This window comes from Choloepus didactylus, chromosome 9, assembly GCF_015220235.1.
Source record: "Choloepus didactylus isolate mChoDid1 chromosome 9, mChoDid1.pri, whole genome shotgun sequence".
In the NCBI taxonomy this organism is placed as follows: domain Eukaryota; kingdom Metazoa; phylum Chordata; class Mammalia; order Pilosa; family Megalonychidae; genus Choloepus; species Choloepus didactylus.
Window position 1 is genome coordinate 77,795,929 of NC_051315.1, and position 20,102 is coordinate 77,816,030.

Here is a 20,102-nt window from a genome sequence, read left to right on the forward strand (position 1 = left end):
CCTACTGCCATTTAAAGTTGCCACCTTACATTTTCTCCTGCAAAGTATGCTTAGTGAGCCAAGTATCGCTATCTTTGATCCTAATCCCCACCAACCTTGGAAATGGACCTTGGCGCGGTGGGAGGATTCCACAGTTGTACAAACCCAAGTTACGGCAGGACGACCTTCCTTTCTTGTCAACGCAACTGATCTGTTTCCCACTCCTTCCGTACGCCCCACTGGTTGGAATCAAGCCCAATATTACATGTGCCCATCCTCACACTCTGGAAGATCTTACTGTAATTCTCCCAACCAATATTACTGTGCATACTGGGGATGTGAAACATTATCCACTCATTGGAAGCCCTCCGTCACTGATCATTACCTAACTCTAAAATGGGCCCCCTTGAACTGCAAACCACCTGAAGAACCCATTACCTGGGGTATCTATGGAGGCCATCACCACATTGCACCTACAGGTACCTGCTCACATTTAAATCTCAGTGTGCAACTTCCTAATGATCCCTCCTGGTTACTCGGTCGAACCTGGGGCTTTAGGATTTATTGGAAAGGAGTCGACCCAGGTTCCCTTATTCTTGTAAAAAAGGAGGCTGTACTAAAAAACCCCTCTGCCATTGGTCCCAATAAGGTCATTAACCAAAATTCACAGCCAACCACCCGCACCTCAGCTCCAACCACCCGTACCTCAGCTCGAGCCAGCCACGCCTCAGCCGCAAGCAACGCGACGCCAAAACCACCACCCAAACCTTTTCTGCCCCCCTCTCATTACTCCTCTCCCCTCTTCAGCCTTATCCAAGCAACCTTCACCTCGCTAAATGTCTCCTACCCCAATTTTACTTCCTCCTGTTGGCTCTGCCTCTCCACCACTTCCTCACTGTATGAGCCCATCGCCTCCAACTTCTCCTTTTCAGAAAGTGCAGAAGACAACCCCTCGGAATGCAATTGGAATACCTCAGTTATCCCCCTAACCTTTCATTCAGTCTCCTTTACAGGAAAGTGCATCCGCCCTCGTTCAAGTAACTCTCCCAATCTCACAGCCTGTGCCAGCTATTCGTCTCCCAGTAGCTCTGCCAAGTTTCTTATTCCCCACAACTCCTCCCAATGGCTCTGCTCCTCTACAGGACTTACCCCCTGTCTCAGCACGAATGTCATCAATGAATATAATGAAACTTGCCTCCTGATTGTCCTTATCCCTAGGGTCCTATACCACAGTGAGGAAGACTTCTTCCTCCGCCTGGAAACAACTGCAGTTCCTGCCAAGCTGCAAAAGCGAGAACCCATCACCGCCCTCACGGTTGCCACCCTCCTAGGTCTTGCAGGCGCTGGTACCGGGATTGCTGCATTAGCCAGTCACAGTCTCGCCCTAACTCATCTCCGGGCTGCTGTCGACGAAGACATCCGTCACCTACAAGACGCTATTTCCCATCTTAAAAATTCTATTAATTCCCTCTCTGAGGTGGTGCTCCAAAACCGCCGAGGCCTCGATCTTCTGCTCCTCAAAGAGGGAGGCCTCTGTGCCGCCCTAGGGGAAGAGTGTTGTGTGTATGCCAATACCACAGGTCTTGCAGAGAACAGTCTAAAGAAGGTCCGGGAAGGACTGGAAAAACGTAAAAGAGATCGTGAGGCTGCCAGTTATTGGTCCAGTTTCTTCGCTCTCGTCCTCCCATATATCCTTCCCTTTCTTGGCCCCCTAATAATAATTATTCTAGCTCTTGCTTTAGGACCATACATCATTCGCAGAATCGTCCAACTTGTGAGGAAGCAGACCGGTGCTATCTTTTACCAGCAACTCGCCACCTCTGATGACCACTGCTCCGGAGGACCAGCCAATCCTCCGCGACCCCGTCGCCATCGGTCGGCTCGACGGCCACGAGGCTTTTCTCGGTCGCAAAAGCATCGCACCGACGCCGCGCTCCGGCTTCTCTGAACTGTTGGACTTTGAACCTCCCTCCGCCTGTGACTCCTTCACCTAGCCCGCAGCAGCTAAGCCATCGACAATCGACAAAACGCCTTGTCACTGCTGAGCCCCCGACTCGCTGAACTATCGTTGATTCCCTTTACTCCTCCCTCATATTGAACAGCAGGCTCTCGACTGATCGATCCCCTTCGGGGTGGGGCACTCTGGGGCAGGGTTCGCGGCAGAGTCCATAGCCATATCCCGGATTTAGCTGATAGTTCCAGCAGTCTCAAATTTTGTCTCAGGCGAGTCTCGTAGGCGGGAGCCCGGTGACGGCCGCACGGGGCTCTGGCCATTGCACAGAGACGCCTAGTGACGCCTTTGACGCTGGATGCCACTCTCCTGTCCCAACTATCACTACCCAGTTACAAGGCAAAGTCCGGTAGGGAGAGTCACGTCGTTTCCAGCTCACGGGCTCTCCGGTCTCTATATGAGGTAAGCATTCTGGTCGGTGCCAGAGGTTCTGCCGTGAAATGGCAGGGGCCTAGTCCAGACTCCCCAAAGCACCAAAACATGTAGTGGGTCACTCAAGCCCACGGGAGTACACTCATCAATGGAGACACTGGGTGAAATATATAAAAAAGGGGGAGATGTGGAGAGCCGCTTCCCGGGTTGGGGCCTAGTGGACAGGCCGCGACCTGCTCTAGAGTTAGGGCCTGTTGGACACGCCGAGACCTGCTCTCGAGTTACCCCCGCCCATCGAGTGAGCCAAGATGGCGCCTGCATCCCGTTTCCGCATATGACGCTTAGGGCGGCGGTTGCCTGCTAGCCTATTGTACACGCTTACGTAGTGCCTGCACATTGGTTGTAACTATCGTATATAAGAAAGTGCCCGCGCTAGCCTCGGAGAGACAGCCCACAGGGAGCCGTGCCTGACGGCCGCATAGAGGTTGTTCTCCCACGGGGTGTAAGGCCTCGCGTGGAATATGTAACAGAGAAAGTTTTCTTCCTGGCTCCAGTAAAAGGCTTGCATTTACTACCGCTGTGTGCCTCAAGTGTTGGTTTGTCTGTGTCTCTCCCTCTTTCCCTCTGTTCTCCTCGCCGGCCGGGGACAGGGCGTGTGGGACCGAGCGAGAGGGCGCCGGACAATAGAGAACAAAAAAAAACAATAGAGAGGATAAATAACACCAAAAGTTGGTTCTTTGAGAAGATCAACAAGATTGACAAGCCCCTAGCTAGTATGACAAAATCAAAAAGAGAGAAGACTCATATAAACAAAATGAATGAGAAAGGTGAAATTACTGTGGCTCCCAAAGAAATTAAAAAAATTATAAGACAATACTATGGACAACTGTATGCCAACAAACTGGATAATGCAGAGGAAATGGACAATTTCTTGGAAACATATGAACAACCCGGACTGACCAGAGAAGAAACAGAAGACCTCAACCAACCCATCACAAGCAAAGAGATACAATCAGTCATCAAAAAGCTTCCCACAAATAAATGCCCAGGGCCAGATGGCTTCACAGGGGAATTCTACCAAACTTTCTAAAAAGAACTGACACCAATCTTATTTAAACTCTTTCAAAACACTGAAGAAAATGGAACACTACCTAACTCATTTTATGAAGCTAACATCAATCTAATAGCAAAACCTGGCAAAGATGCTACAAAAAATGAAAACTACAGGCCTATCTCCCTAATGAATATAGATGCAAAAATTCTCAACAAAATACTTGCAAATCAAATCCAAAGACATATTAAAAAAATCATACACCATGACCAAGTGGGGTTCTTCCAGGCATGCAAGGATGGTTCAACATAAGAAAATCAATGTATTGCAACACATTAAGAAATCAAAAGAGAAAAATCAAATGATCATCTCAATAGATGCTGAAAAAGCATTCGACAAAATCCAACATCACTTTGTGATAAAAAAAACTTCAAAAGGTAGGAATTGAGGGAAAATTCCTCAATATGATAAAGAGCATATATGAAAAACCCACAGCCAGCATAGTACTCAATGGTGAGAGACTGAAAGCCTTCCCTATAAGATCAGGAACAAGACAAGGATCCTGCTGTCACCACTGTTATTCAACATTGTGCTGGAAGTGCTAGCCAGGGCAGTCTGGCAAGACAAAGAAATAAAAGGCATCCAAATTGGAAAGGAAGAAGTAAAACTGTCACTGTTTGCAGATGATATGATCTTATATCTGGAAAACCCGGAGAAATCGATGACGCAGCTACTAGAGCTAATAAACAAATTTAGCAAAGTAACGGGATACAAGATTAATGCGCATAGGTCAGTAATGTTTCTATATGCTAGAAATTAAAAAACTTAAGAGACACTCAAGAAAAAGATACCATTTTCAATAGGAACTGAAAAAATCAAGTATCTAGGAATAAACTTAATGAAAGATGTAAAAGATCTATACAAAGAAAACTACATAACTCTACTAAAAGAAATAGAAGTGGACCTTAAAAGATGGAAAAATATTCCATGTTTATGAATAGGAAGACTAAAAGTTATTAAGATGTCAGTTCTACCCAAACTCATCTACAGATTCAATGCAATCCCAATCAAAATTCCAACAACCTACTTTGCAGACTTGGAAAAGATAGTAATCAAATTTATTTGGAAAGGGAAGATGCCTCCAATTGCTAAAGACACTCTAAAAAAGAAAAACAAAGTGGGAGGACTTGTACTCCCTGACTTTGAAGCTTATTCTAAAGCCACAGTTGTCAAAACAGCATGGTACTGGCACAAAGATAGACCTATAGATCAATGGAATCGAATTGAGAATTCGGAGATAGACCCCCAGATGTATAGCCAACTGATCTTTGATAAGGCCCCCAAAGTCACTGAACTGGGTCATAATGGTCTTTTCAACAAATGGGGCTGGGAGAGTTGGATATCCATATCCAAAAGAATGAAACAGGACCCCTACCTCACACCCTACACAAAAATTAACTCAAACTGGACCAAAGATCTCAATATAAAACTCCTAGAAGATAATGTAGGAAAACATCTTCAAGACCTTGTATTAGGCGGACACTTCCTAGACTTTATACCCAAAGCACAAGCAACAAAAGAAAAAATAGATAAATGGGAACTCCTCAAGCTTAGAAGTTTCTGTACCTCAAAGGAATTTGCCAAAAAGGTAAAGAGGCAGCCAACTCAATGGGAAAAAATTTTTGGAAACCATGTATCTGACAAAAGACTGATACCTTGCATATATGAAGAAATCCTACAACTCAATGACAGTAGTACAGACAGCCCAATTATAAAATGGGCAAAAGATATGAAAAGACAGTTCTCTGAAGAAGAAATACAAATGGCCAAGAAACACATGAAAAAATGTTCAGCTTCACTAGCTATTAGAGAGATGCAAATTAAGACCACAATGAGCTACCATCTCACATCAATTAGAATGGCTGCCATTAAACAAACAGGAAACTACAAATGCTGGAGGGGATGTGGAGAAATTGGAATTCTTATTCATTGTTGATGGAACTGTATAATGGTTCAGCCACTCTGGAAGTCAGTCTGGCAGTTCCTTAGAAAACTAGATATAGAGTTACCGTTCGATCCAGCGATTGCACTTCTCGGTATACACCCGGAAGATCGGAAAGCAGTGACACGAACAGATATCTGCACGCCAATGTTCATAGCAGCATTATTCACAATTGCCAAGAGATGGAAACAACCCAAATGTCCTTCAACAGATGAGTGGATAAATAAAATGTGGTATATACACACAATGGAATACTACATGGCCGTAAGAAGGAACGATCTCGTGAAACATATGACAACATGGATGAACCTTGAAGACATAATGCTGAGCGAAATAAGCCAGGTACAAAAAGAGAAATATTATATGCTACCACTAATGTGAACTTTGAAAAATGTAAAGCAAATGGTTTATAATTTAGAATGTAGGGGAACTATCAATTGAGAGCAATTAAGGAAGGGGGAACGATAATCCAAGAAGAACAGATAAGCTATCATGGGTAAATTTAACGTTCTGGGAATGCCCAGGAATGACTATGGTCTGTTAATTTCTGATGGGTATAGTAGGAACAAGTTCACAGAAATGTTGCTATATTAGGTAACTTTCTTGGGGTAGAGTAGGAACATGTTGGAAGTAAAGTAGTTATCTTAGGTTAGTTGTCTTTTTCTTACTCCCTTGTTATGGTCTCTTTGAAATGTTCTTTTATTGTATGTTTTTTTTTTAAATTATTTTTTTCATTTTTTTATTTTTCATACAGTTGATTTAAAAAAAAAAAAACAAGGAAAAAAATATGTAAAGCCCCCTTGAGGAGCCTGTGGAGAATGCAGGGGTATTGGCCTACCCCACCTCGATGGTTGCTAACATGACCACAGACATAGGGGACTGGTGGTTTGATGGGTTGAGTTCTCTACCACAGGATTTACCCTTGGGAAGACTGTTGCTGCAAAGGAGAGGCTAGGCCTCCCTATAACTGTGCCTAAGAGCCTCCTCCCAGATGCCTCTTTGTTGCTCAGATGCAGCCCTTTCTCTCTAGCTAAGCCAACTTGGCAGGTGAAATCACTGCCCTCCCCACTGCATAGGATCAGACACCCAGGGTAGTGAATCTCCCTGGCAACGTGGAATATGACTCCCACGGAGGAATCTAGACCCAGCATCGTGGGATGGAGAACATCTTCTTGACCAAAATGGGGAAATGAAAGGAAATGAAATAAGCTTCAGTAGCAGAGATTCCAAAAGGAGCTGAGAGGTCACGCTGGTGGGCACTCTTACATACAATATAGACAACCCTTTTTAGGTTCTAGTGAATTGGAGTAGCTAGCAGTAAATATCTGAAACTATCAAACTACAACCCAGAACCCCTGAATCTTGAAGACGATTGTATAAAAATGTAGCTTATGAGGGGTGACAATGTGATTGGGAAAGCCATATGGACCACACTCCCCTTTGTCTAGTTTATGGATGGATGAGTAGAAAAATGGGGGAAGGAAACAAACAAGCAAACAAACAAACAAACAAGGCATCCAGTGTTCTTTTTTACATTAATTGCTCTTTTTCACTTTAATTTTTATTCTTGTTATTTTTGTGTCTGTGGTAATGAAGGTGTCAGGGATTGACTTTGGTGATGAATGCATAACTATGTGGGGGTACTGTGAACAATTGAATGTATGCTTTGTTTTGTATGACTGCATGGTATGTGAACATATCTCAATAAAATGAATTAAAAAAATGGTATGTTTAGAGGTCTTCATTATGGATTGCTTTTAGCATCTAAACATTACTTGTGAATTGTATCAATATGTTTTTTCTCTAACTTTCACATATATATTAATTCAGAATGATTGAAATTTGAATCATTAAATATATATTTTATAAAATGGCATATTATTTGCATATAAAATTTTCTTTAATCCTACATTCTTGAAAAAAATGCTCTAGCATATTTATCTAGTAATATTTAAATGTTGCTCTTTTCTTTCATAAGAATATCAGTTTCCACTTAGTGGATCAAAAACTCTATTCATAAATATGCCATATTGTTTGTTGTTACAGATATTGAGAATTTCATTTAACTGAAGAATGGAACAATTTAGTAAGGATTGATTTAACGTTTACAGGGAGCTTTAAAAGAATTGTGAATTAATACATAAATTTAGTTTATGTTGTTTGTACAAACTTTGCCTTTGAATTTATTTTATAAATTTTGAATCAAATTTTGGTTAGTGAATTAAGTTTGAAGCTTATCATTGAGTTGTAGAAATTTTCAACCCTTTTCTACATAATTAAAATAAAGTCAGTAAATAAAATGCAATTTGAATTTTCTAGATCTTTCATGACCTGAATTAAAGATTTGATCTCTTTGTTAAAGATTTTCTCATTCAAATGCAAGTACCAAAAATGGTAATTGGACCAAATCCGTTTCTAGGCCTTTATCAAGTGTTACTTCCATGATCTAAGAACATTTATTCTTGTGTTGATAAAATATATAAACAAGAAGTGATAATATTTTATAATAAAAAATAAAATAATCGAAATCACAAAATCAAATATGTGTACATACATACTAACTTGTTGACAAAAGTACTTATTTATCATTAAATATCTCCACTTTGTTTTGCATATAAAACTGCTGACAACTCAAAGATACATCCATTCAAGGGACCATTAGATGAGCCTTGCTAAAGGCACACCATGTTGACATTATTAAGGGATTAGAGATTGGAGAACTAAAGTAAGACCAGCAACAACTAACTCACTATCGGTGAGATGTTAAAATAGCATGAGTGACTCTGGATTGTGAAAGATCTAATAATAAAGTATTATGCTGCATTAGAATGATATTAAATATGGTATTTAGGACCTACCCCCATAATCGTATATTGTTTCTAATTTTTCATTTATCCACTGAATAAAAAGAACAGAGAACATTGAATTGTTTTATTCCAAGGTTCTGTAATTTAGTGAAAGAGCCCCATATCAGAGAAACCTAAGAATTAAATTTCTAGGGGCCTTACATAAATGCTGCCAACTGGTACACAAATGAATGCTCACCTTTTTGCAATGTCTCTTTTGTAAACTTCTTTGGATAATCTGCAAGGAAAACAATGCATGTGTCAATTATTAAAATTCATAATATAATTATAGAAATTTCAACCCCACCTGCAAATAAGTTAGGAGAATTTATTCATTACCATTAAAATTATTCCTAAACAGAATGCTTTAGTTACTTACTTTATTTATTTATTTATTTATTTATTTATTTATTTATTTATTTATTTTCTCTGAAGATTAATCTAATGTTTGTAACTATGAACTCATCTGCATTTTAATATAAAATTAGATCTCAAAAACTATATTAAGTTTCTAACATATTTACAAATATAGAATTCATAGTGACTAAAGCGTTTTCTGTTCAACTTATTTGATTAAAATGATATTTGTTAGAATAAAGTAAAATATGAAAGTAATTCATACAGCCTAATTGGCATATAAAAACAGATCATTTCTACAGAGGTTTGGGAATAAAGGTAGAAAGGAGCCAGAATTGTCACCTTTCCTGATTCCTTCCCTTGCCTCATTGCCTCAACTCAATTACAAATTTCATTTTTATCAGATGCAAAGGAGAAATGAAGCAAAAGACACCTGGGAAATACTATCTGGTTTAATCTCATATAATTAATGTATTTACTGTCCTCAAGAGATAAAATGCTACTTATCTTTGGATTACCATACTTCAAGTATGAATTCTAAGTTCTGCATTAAATGAGAGATAATGAAATTCAAATTGATATGATAAACATGTGAAGTTTTAATTTGCTCAAGTAAACATTAGGAAGGTTGAAAGAAAGTATTTTTTTTGTTGTATGGTAATTTGTTTTCCAGGGAAAATCTTGGTTAGGGCAGTTTATAATTATTTCAATGTCCAGAGATAGAAGTAGAGATAGAGATAGAGAGCCAGGGAGTGAGGGACCTAGGGAGCCAGGGAACCAGGGGGCCAGGGAGCTAGATAGAGAGATAGATATGAGTTGGATCATCCTTTCTTCTTAAAGCAGTCAGGTTAACCACTGGAGGGCAAAATTTCCATGAAAAATAAGGCACTAAGGCAATCTCCTTTCTGAGTTTTACTATATTTTATTCAATGTTTTTTTCTTCCCCAGAGTTTAATGTATATAAATTTATTATCATTTTAATTATATGTTAAATATTTAAGGAAACCGGATATATTTTTGCAATGTGACTAATCAGCCCCTAATTAACTTTGTAAAAAAATTGGATAGTTGTCATAATCATTCAACTTTAAAATATTGTTATGTACAATTAATATATTTTTGTTTTAATTTCTAAGAGCATAGGGGAAATATGCACATTTTAATGATACATAATCCTAGTGTACAAAACAGTCATCTTACTCTGGTTTGCCTATTGACAATAGCCATACCATGGGAACATAGAAATGCTTGATTTTGATGTTCATATGATATTAAAGAAGGTGTCTACTGTGTTTGTCTCTGGTTTCAAACCAAGTTACATGAAATCAGCTGGTAAACACCCAAATTAACTGATAAAGTGTGTTTTAGTACATTGGAACTTTTAAGTGTATTTGTTATCAATGATTATCTTTGATAATCTTCTGGAAGTAACAACCAGGAACACCTTATTTTATTCCTTTTTATGCCAATAAAAGTGTGAAAGAATACATATTTAGATAAAGTTTGCAGCAAATTATTTTATTTTTAGTTTTAAAAAGAACATACCTTTCATTAATGATATCTTAGGGAATAATAAAGAGGATGTTTTATTACTTATTTCAGTAATTCACTGAACCCCAACTTTTGTGAGTTCACATTTTTTATATTTCATTATAACTATAACCTAATTAATAATAAACAAGTTGAATTTAACAAACTATTTTTATGACTCACTCGTGATCTAATGATTTATCATTTAGTTGAATAAAAAAGTTTTATTTCCTATTTATGTAATCATTCAAAATATTAGGATAAAGTACTAGGAAAACAAATTTTGTGTCACAGTTCAAGACAAGGTTTCTGATTTCATAAATCCCTGTGTTAACACAAAGCACAGTTAACACAAGATTGACAAATGAAAATAAATCTCAAAGTTCACATGATTCATAAATATTTGCAACTGATATTTGTTCCTCAAACCACCTTGCTGATTTTAGTTTCCAAATCCATCCAAATCTATACTTCACATAAATAAGGACATGTTCACCTGGTGTGCTAGGAGGAAGATAAATAAATTTTTTTAGCTTTCAATTTCTCATGGAAGCTATGCCATAGGATTAGTTAACCATTTGTCTCAACTACTATGTCCCTCAATTCTTTACAGAGTCAAAACAGAGCATCAATGATGTAGTAAATTTTTTATGAAAGACAAAATCAGAAATATTCTAAGAAAATGTATTCCACAAACAAGGAAGGCAAAAGCAGCTTAAGAGTTAGAATGTGATCATTTTTAGAAAAGGATTTCAAGGAAATAGCAAACTGATTTTAGTCCTTAAAAGACTTAAGATTCTGAAAATATGTCCCCAGTGAACTCAATTTAATCAATCATTCATAACTATCTGATGTATTTTGTTAATTGGAATCGTTCTTTTTCATCCTTGTTTAAAATCTTCTTTTGCCAATTTTTAATGTTTCTTATTTGCCAAAGTCAGCCTAGAAAAGAACTAAGCAGGTAGAAAACTGACTCATTAAGTAGAAGATTCTACTTAGTGAATAGGTCTCCACAATTCCAAACAAATAATCATAGCAGGAAATGACAAAGTGAAAAATAAAGAGAATGAAAAATATTTGAATGTTCTTTGATCCTCTGTAGAGATGAATTTGCTTATTCTAATGATTTCATATCAGTGGGAAGATACAGTATTTTTTCTTTTGTGTCTGACTTATTTCACTCAACATTATGTCTTTAAGGCTCATCCATATTGTCACAGGTATTAGAACTTCACTCCCTTTTGCAGCTGCATAATATCCCATTGTAAGTATTGCCACATTCTGTTCATGGACTCTTGGATGAACAAGAGTGATTATGAGTAATGTCATGAAGAACAGTGGTGTATGCATCCCTGCCTTCAGTTCTTTTGGGTATATACTTAGAAGTGAGATTGCCAGGTCATATGATCTATACTTTCTGATGAACTGCCAAAATGTTTTCCAGCATGCCTTCACCATTTTACATTCTCACCAGCAGTGAATGAGTGTTCCTATTTCTCCACATCCTCTTCAACCCTTGTTATTTTCCATTTTTTAAAAATAGTAGTGATTCTAGTAGTATGAAATGGTAACACATTATGGTTTGATTTGCATTTGCCCAATGGCTAATGATGTTGACCATCTTTTCATGTGCTTATTGGTCGTTTGTGTATCTTTTCAGAAAGGTCTACCAAGTCTTTTGCTCATCTGTTAATTGGGTTCTTTGTCTTTTTGCCGCTGAGTTGTAGAATTTCTTTGTATATTTTGGATATTAAATGATTATCAGATATGTGGTTTCCAAAACTCTCCATCATTCTGTAGGCTTTTTTACATTCCTGATGAAGTCCTTTGATGCATAAAAGCTTTTAATTTCAATGAGGTGTCATTTAACTACTTTTTCTTTTGTTAGCCATACTTTTGGTGTAAAGTCTAAGAAAACACTGTCTAACCTAAAGTCCTGAAGATATTTCCCTATGTTTTTTTATAGGAGTTTATACTAGTTTTGGTTCTTATATTTAAGTTTTTGATCCATTTGATTCCATTGGTCTATATTTCTGTCTTTGTGCCAGTATCATGCTGTTTTGATTACCGTAGCTTTGTAATAAGTTTTAAAATTTGGAAGTGTGAGTCCTCCAACTTTGTTCTTCATTTTCAAATGTTTTTGGATATTTATGGTCCTTATTCTTTGTGCCAGTTTGAATGTATTATGTCCCCCAAAACGCCATTATCTTTGATGTAATCTTGTGTGGGCAGATGTATCAGTGTTGATTAGATTGTAATTCTTTGAGTGTTTCCATGGAGATGCAACCCACTCAACTGTGGGTGCTGACTCTAATTGGATAGTTTCCTTGGAGGTGTGGCCCCGCCCATTCAGCATGGGCCTTGATCAGTTTACTATAGCACTATATAAGCTCAGACAGAAGGAGCGAGCTTGCTACAGCCAAGAGGGACACTTTGAGGAATGCACAGGAGATGAGAGAGGAGCTGCAGATGAGAGACAGCTTGAAGACAGCTGTTGAAAGCAGACTTTTGCTCCAGAGAAGCAAAGAGAGGACACACGCCCCAAGAGCAACTAAGAGTGACATTTTGGAGAGAAGCTGAAGCCTAGAGAGGAACATCCTGGGAGAAAGCCATTCTGAAACCAGAACTCTGGAGCAGATGCCAGCCACGTGCCTTAACAGCTAACAGAGGTTTTCCGGACACCATTGGCCACCCTCCAGTGAAGGTACCTGATTATTGATGCATTATCTTGGACACTTTATGGCCTTAAGACTGTAACTGTGTAACCAAATAACCCCCCTTTATAAAAGCCAATCCATTTCTGGTGTTTGGCATTCTGGCAGCATTAGCAAACTAGAACACTATTCCATATAAACTTGATGATTGATTTTTCCATTTCTGCAAAGAAGGCTGTTGGAATTTTGATTTTAGATTGCATTAAATCTGTGCATCATTTTGGGTAGAACTGACAGTTTAAGAATAGGCTTCTAATCCATGAACATGTAATATTCTTCCATTTATTTAGGTCTTCTTTGATTTCTTTTATCGATGTTTTGTAGTTTTCCATGTACAAATCCTTTATATCATTGTTAAATTTATTCCTAGATATTTGATTCTTTTAGTTGCTATTGTAAATGGAATTTTTTTCTGGATTATCTCCTAAGATTGTTCATTACTAGTGTATAGGCACATTATTGATTTTGCATGTTATTATTTTACTCCACAACTTTGCTAAATTTGTTTAATAGTTCTAGTAGCTTTGTTGTAGATATTTCAGTATCTTTTGTATATAGGAGCTTGACATCTGGAAATAGTGAAATTTTATTCTTCCTTTCCAATTTGGATGGCTTTTATTTCTTTTTCTTGCTTAGTTGCTCTGGAAAGAACAACCAGTACAATGTTGAATTTCAGTGGTGACAATGGCATGAATATCTTTTTCCTGATATAGGGGAGGCTTTCCGGCTTTCATCATTGAGTATGATATTACCTGTGGATTTCTTATATATGCCCTTTATCATGTTGAGGAAATTTCCTTCCATTTCTAGTTTTCTGAATGTTTTTATCAAGAAGGGGTGCTGGATTTTTCAAATGCCTTTTCTGTGACATTTGAGATGATCTTGTGTTTTTTTTCCACCTTTGTTCTTTAAATGTGTATTACATTAATTGATTTTCTTATCTTGCATGCTACTTGCATACCTGGGATAAATCCCACTTGATTGTAGTGTACAATTCCTTTAATTTCCTGTTGGATTCATTTTGCTAGTATTTTATCAAGGATTGTTGTATCTATATTCATAAGGTATATTGGCCTATAATTGGTAAATGGTCTATAATTTTCTTGTTTTATATTTATGTGGCTTTGGCATTAGGGTGATGTTGGCCTCATTGAATGAGTTAGGAAGTGTTCCCTCCTCTTCAATTTTTTGGAAGAATTTGAGCAAGATTGTTGTTGATTCTTCTTGGAATGTTTGAAAAAATTCATGATTGAAGCCATCTGATTCTGGGATTTTCTTTTTAGGTTTGTAAATTACTATTCAGTCTCTTTAGTTGTTATTGTTCTGTTGAGCTCTATTTCTTCATGAGTCAGTGTAGGTTGTTTGTTTCTAAGAATTTGTTCATTTTATGTAGTTTATCTAGTTTTTGGCATTCTCTTTTTTATAGTACCATATTATAATCCTTTTTATTTCTTAGGGTCAGTGATAATGCCCCCCCTTCATTTCTGATTTTAGTGATTTGTGTCCTTTCTTTTTTTCTTTGTTAGTCTAGCTAAAGGTCTGTTGATTTAATTGATTTTTTTGAAAGAACTTGGGGTTTTGTTGATTCTCTCTCTTGTATTTTTATTCTTTATTTTATTTATCTTCACTCAAATCTTTATTATTTCCTTCTGCTCATTTTGAATTTAGTTTGCCATTTTTTCGCTAGATCATCTGGTTATGAGGTTAGGTCTCTGATATGATGTATTTCTTCTCTTTTACTGTAAGCTTTTAGAGCTATAAATTTCCCTTCAGCACTACATTTGCCTTTGATATGTTTTCTATTTCATTCTTGTCAAGATATTTCCTAATTTCCCTTGTGATTTCTTTTTTGACCCATTTTTAAGAGTGTGTTGTTTAATTTCCATATATTTGTGAATTTTTCTTCCACTGTGGTCAGAGAAAATACATTGCATGACTTCAATATTCTACAATGCATTTAACCTACTTTTGTGATCTAAAATATAGGCAATCTGAAGAATGACTGATATGCTCTAGAGAAGAATGTGTTTTCTGATACTGTTGAGGGAAGTGTTCTATATATGTCTGTTAGGTCTAGGTGATTTATAATATTGTTCAGGTCTTCTGTTTCCTTACTGATCTTCCGTCTAGATGTTCTGTCCATTATTGAAAGAGATATCTTGAACTTGCCTCTTTATGCAGAACCATCTTTTCTCCCTTCAAATCTGATAATATTTACTTTATTTATTTTGTGACTGTGACATTAGGTATATATATATATTTATAATCTTTGTGTGTTCTTATTGTATTGATCCTTTTGTCAGCATATAGTGAACTTCTTTGTCCCTAGTAGGTGTTTTTGACTTAGAGTCTATTTTGTATGATATTAATATAGCAACCCCAGCTCTCCTTTGATAATTATCTTCATGGTATACATTTTTTCTCTTCCTTTCACTTTTGACTTACTTGTGTCTTTGAATTTACAGTGAATCTCTTATAAACAGGATATAGTTCAGGCATATTTTCTTAGCCAGTCTTCCAGTCTCTGTCTTTTGTCTGGAGAATTTAATCCATTTACATTTAAAGTAATTAGTGATAATGGAATACTTTCTTTAGCCATTTTTCTATTTGGTCTTTATTAGTCTTAAACTTTTGTGAATCTCAATTCTTCCATTAATGCCTACTTTCATATTTATTTGGTTTTTTGTAGTGTATCATTTTGAGCCACTTCTCACTTCTTTCTGCATGTATTTTTCAGTTATTTTCTTTGGGGCTTACTGTGGGACTTGAAGTTAGCACCCTAAATCTATAATAGTCATATTATAGCAATCATAGTTCTTTCTTCCATACTGTCACTTTTAAACTGTCTGTTCTTTATTTTCAAAGTACATTTCTGATGGGCAACATGTAGTTTTCATTTAAAAAAATATACAAATGATAATCTCTGCCCTTTAACTGGAGTAATTAGACCATTAAACTTTAATAAAATTACCATTATGGTTGAATATAAATATCCTTAGCTATTTTCTTTCTACTTTTTCATCTGTTCTTTGTTTCTATTTCCCTCTTCCTCTGCCTATTTTGTAGGATTAATTGAATATTTTATGACAATTTCATCTTCATGATTTGCCTGTTTGTTATATCTCTGTTTTGTTTTTTATTGGTTGTTCCAGGATTTATAATATGCATGTTTAATTTAGGGTGGTCTAGCCTCAAATAATTTATACCACTTTATCCTACAGTATTAGAACCTTATAATAATAAACTTTTATCTCCCTTTCTTGTCCTGAGTGCTCTAGTTTAAATTTTTAAATATTTCTTGCAGTGCATATCCATTAACAATAAACATTCTCACATTTTGTTTATATGAAATAGTGTTTATTTCACCCCCATATTTGAAGATTATTTTTATGACATATAGATTCCATGTGATAGTGTTTTCCATTCAGCTCTTTAAATAAGGTATTCCATTTTCTTTGGTCTTACATTGTTTCTGACAAAAAAAATTATGATTTGTTTTATCTCTCTTCCCAGATATATAATTTATCTTTCCCCAACTACTTTTAAGATTTACTTTTTATCTATGGTTTTCAGCAACAGTAGTTTCCTTTCTGTTGTGTTTACTGTTTGAAGTTTTTCAAGGTTCTTGAATCTATAAGTTATAGTTTAAATTTAGTGTGGTTAATTTTTGACCATTATTTCTTCACATATTTCTTCTGCCTCCATTCCCAGGACTCTAATCCACATTTTTTCAACCTCTTTGTGTGTCACAGGTTACTTCAGTTTTGTTCTTATTTTGTTTGTTTAACCTTTTGTTGTTCACTGCCCATCATTTTATACAGTTTTTATTTAAGTTCACTGGTCTTTTCTTTTGTAGAGTCAAATCTTCTGTCAAGTCCATCTTGTCAATTTTTAGTCTTAGGTAATATACTTTTCAGGTCTAGAAGTTCCACGTGATTCTCTTTTACAAACTATTTCATCTATCTCCTTATTATGTAGTTGGTTTCCTTTAAATTCTTTAGCACATTTATGATACCTATATGAAAGTCCTTGTCTGCTAATCCCATCCCTTTACCTTTCTACATCTGTTTTAATTGAATAAATTTCCTTCCAGCTGTCGATCCTTCTCCTATGTTTAATTTTTTAGGGTGAAAAGTTGTATGTATTTTTGAATATCATGCTGTCGGGTGCTGAATTGTATTGTTTTCCTTTAAAGAATGTTGAAAATTCTTTTAGCAAATAGATACTTGTGGATCAGCTGAATCTTTTAAGGTCTGTTTTTAAGCTTTTTTAGTGCAAGTCTAGAAAAGTTTTACTCTAGGACTAAGTTTGCCCTGGTGCTAAGGCCAAATGGAACTCAAATATTTCACAGTCATGTGGGAAATCTGGGAATTGTTCAGCTTATAAATCCTGATAAATAATTTTTCAAATGCATGGAATTTCACCAAATGTATCGAGTCTTATTATTCAGTGAAAAACTCAAAGGGATCTATATCCATATTTCTGAACTTTTTCATGGCATAAGTCCATCCTGTGCCATACACTGTTCCACAAACCCCAACAACCTCAGCATCCCTGATCTCCAATCTCCATCTCACTCAGTGAGACATCTGTGCTGTGCTTGACTTTTCCTCCTTCCTTGTGGTCCAGAAATGACTCTCTGCAGAAAGCTGGAAAAATTTTAAGGCTCACCTCATATGTTTCCTTTCTTTCAAAGATCACAATCCTATACAGCATCTTAGTCAATGTCTGTCAACAGATCTTCATATATTGTGTCCAGTTTTCTATTTGTTTATGTTGGGAGAGAAGTCCAGTTCCACAACTCTGTCATTGCTAAAGATGGATTTTTCTCCTTAGATTATATTTTAAAAGTCTAGTAGTACTTTTCTATATGTTATATCTTTTACAGTAACCTATTATATATATGTTCAGACATTCATGCAGTAATATCAAGTGGCTTTTGATGGATAATGAGATGAAGGCAAGAGGCATCTATATGCTAGTCAGTATTGATATTTTAGAAGATGCTATATTTCAAAGAACTAAAGATTAGTGTATCTCATGTACAATGTGAAATTGTGATTATAAAAATGAATGGAGTAGGTATTTCAGGGTCAAGACCAGTTGTTGAAAATCAGTAGGTTGCTAAATGAAAAAGTGAGGACTTGCAAAGAATGAGGCAGCCAAGCCCCTAGCCAAGGTTCCAAAGACTGAGAGTAATTTTCAACTCCACACAAAAGGATACTTGGCCCAACATGTATGGAAGAGTATGGGTATAGAAATCTGTGAAGAATAGAAAATGACCAGGCAATCCTACAAACCAAAGGCACCACTAGGGACTACTGAGCTGCCTAATCTGTGTTAGTAACATTTTTAGCACATCTATGGAAAGGAAAGAGGGGAACAAGATCTCTGAGCATGAATAAAATACATTCACATCAGTTCTTTTCTGTCAACTCTGAAGCGTACAACAAAGCATCTCACAGAGTCATGGAAGAGAGAAGTTCTCTCTTTTCACCACAGGCCAAGAGTTTCAAGACTGCCAAGGCTGTTTTGTAAAAGCTGTTTTGGAAAGCTTTAACAGGGTGAGAATGCAGAGCTGCCAAGCTTTACAAAAAAACAAGACACCTAGTGTTACTAACAAATGATATCATTTCCATAGCACTTCAATTAAATTCAAACAGCCCTGAGAACATGCTATGGAGAAAATATTGGGCCAGAAACTGGGGAGATAAAGATGACTCAGATTCTTCTATCCTTCAAGTTGCTCACAATTCAGAGGAACAAAACTGAGATTAAAACATTTAATATATTTAACCAGTAATTATTAGGAATTTATCACAATGATAATTCAGGAGAAGAGATTAAACTGCATGCAACATTGTAATGTTATTTTTAACAAGATTTAAGCAGAATAAAATTGTACAATAAAGTTTAATAACACCGTATATTATGAAACACTTTCAAATCTTGTAACAATACAATTAATACAGAAAGAAAAGTTGGATTCAATAAAGCCTACATGTGTCAGCAAAGAAGATGTTTTCTTTTCTCTAGTATTTTAAAGTTCTAAGGAGACTGACTTAAATTTCATATATTATCTTTCTACTCTTTGATGCAGCATAGAGTTTTCCAATTAGTAGCTACTGAGAGCTTCAAAGTGAATTCTCAGATCCATCATCTTAACAGAGGACTGCTATGAGACCATTTTGTTGAAAAAGGGAAGACAAAGTTGATGTGACTAACAATTTGTTTCCTGCCTACTGATAGCTTCCCAGGTAGACTGAATTACATTCAATTCATTGCAGGTACAAAACTTGTTCTGAAGACATGAGGTCCCCTCCCTGCCACCAACTTCATTATGGAAAAGAGCACAGGACAATAAATAAGGCTTAATATTTTTTATAATGACTGCTATGAAAAATGATAGTTGAACATAAAAGCTGAAAAATCTGAAAAACTTATTTCTTAGGATGTTAAAACAGTATTAAATTACTTTTTTCTCAAAATTGACAAATCTTTGATTAGACCTAAGAGTTTCCAGAAACCTACCTCTTACACATTTTTCTTTGCACTCTTCCAGACTTTCAAATCGATTCTGATTCCCTTTACATCCCCCATATATAAATTCTTCACACTGTTGAGTGTGAATATTGAAAAAAAATCTTTTTATCATTGCTTTACATGGGCCATCATCTGCCTTCAGTGCACAAAATGAATTTAGAAGTTTCAATGGTGGCAACTCAGTATCTACAAGGTAAAAAATAAAAGATATAACATGTAATCATTTATCAACACTGTAATAATGTTCTTTATTTCCTTTTTAATATATCCTAATTTTTAGAAACCATGAAAAATTATTCAGTTATCAAAAAGGTAGATAAAATAAATAAATTTGCCAAATGAGACATCTTAATACTAATGAACTATTGAAGGGAAAATGTAGAATAACTGTTCTAGAGTCTTGTTGATGGCATTGCTTAAATCTGCACAAGCTGACTGACATGGAATTGGTCAGTATTATCTGTTAAGCAATGCCATTCAAATGGATGTGTTGATGTTATAAATGGAGGCCTCTTCTATTAAATAAGCAGGTTTTACGAGCAGATGTCAAGGATAATTCTTTGAGTTCCTTTCCCTAATCCACAGTTGTGTCACTTTTTATACATAAAATAACTCCTTAAAAGCAATGGTATATTAGCATTCATTTGGCCACATAATGGTGAAACTACAATCAAAAGATTTCTAATTTGCTACTGTA

General features: G+C 36.2%; 1 protein-coding gene across 6 annotated transcripts in view; it reads right to left on the reverse strand.

The window, feature by feature from the left end:
* TFPI (tissue factor pathway inhibitor) overlaps positions 1-20,102 on the reverse strand; it is a 102,637-nt gene that overhangs the window by 25,276 nt on the left and 57,259 nt on the right. For 5 of the 6 annotated variants that reach the window (XM_037849521.1, XM_037849517.1, XM_037849518.1 and 2 more), the window contains 2 exons: positions 19,394-19,591; positions 8,461-8,499 (listed from right to left, as the gene is read on the reverse strand). In XM_037849521.1, the coding sequence (XP_037705449.1) occupies positions 8,461-8,499; positions 19,394-19,591 (237 nt within the window). The remainder of the gene's footprint in view (positions 1-8,460; positions 8,500-19,393; positions 19,592-20,102) is intronic. The other variant, XM_037849523.1, reaches the window with a different exon arrangement.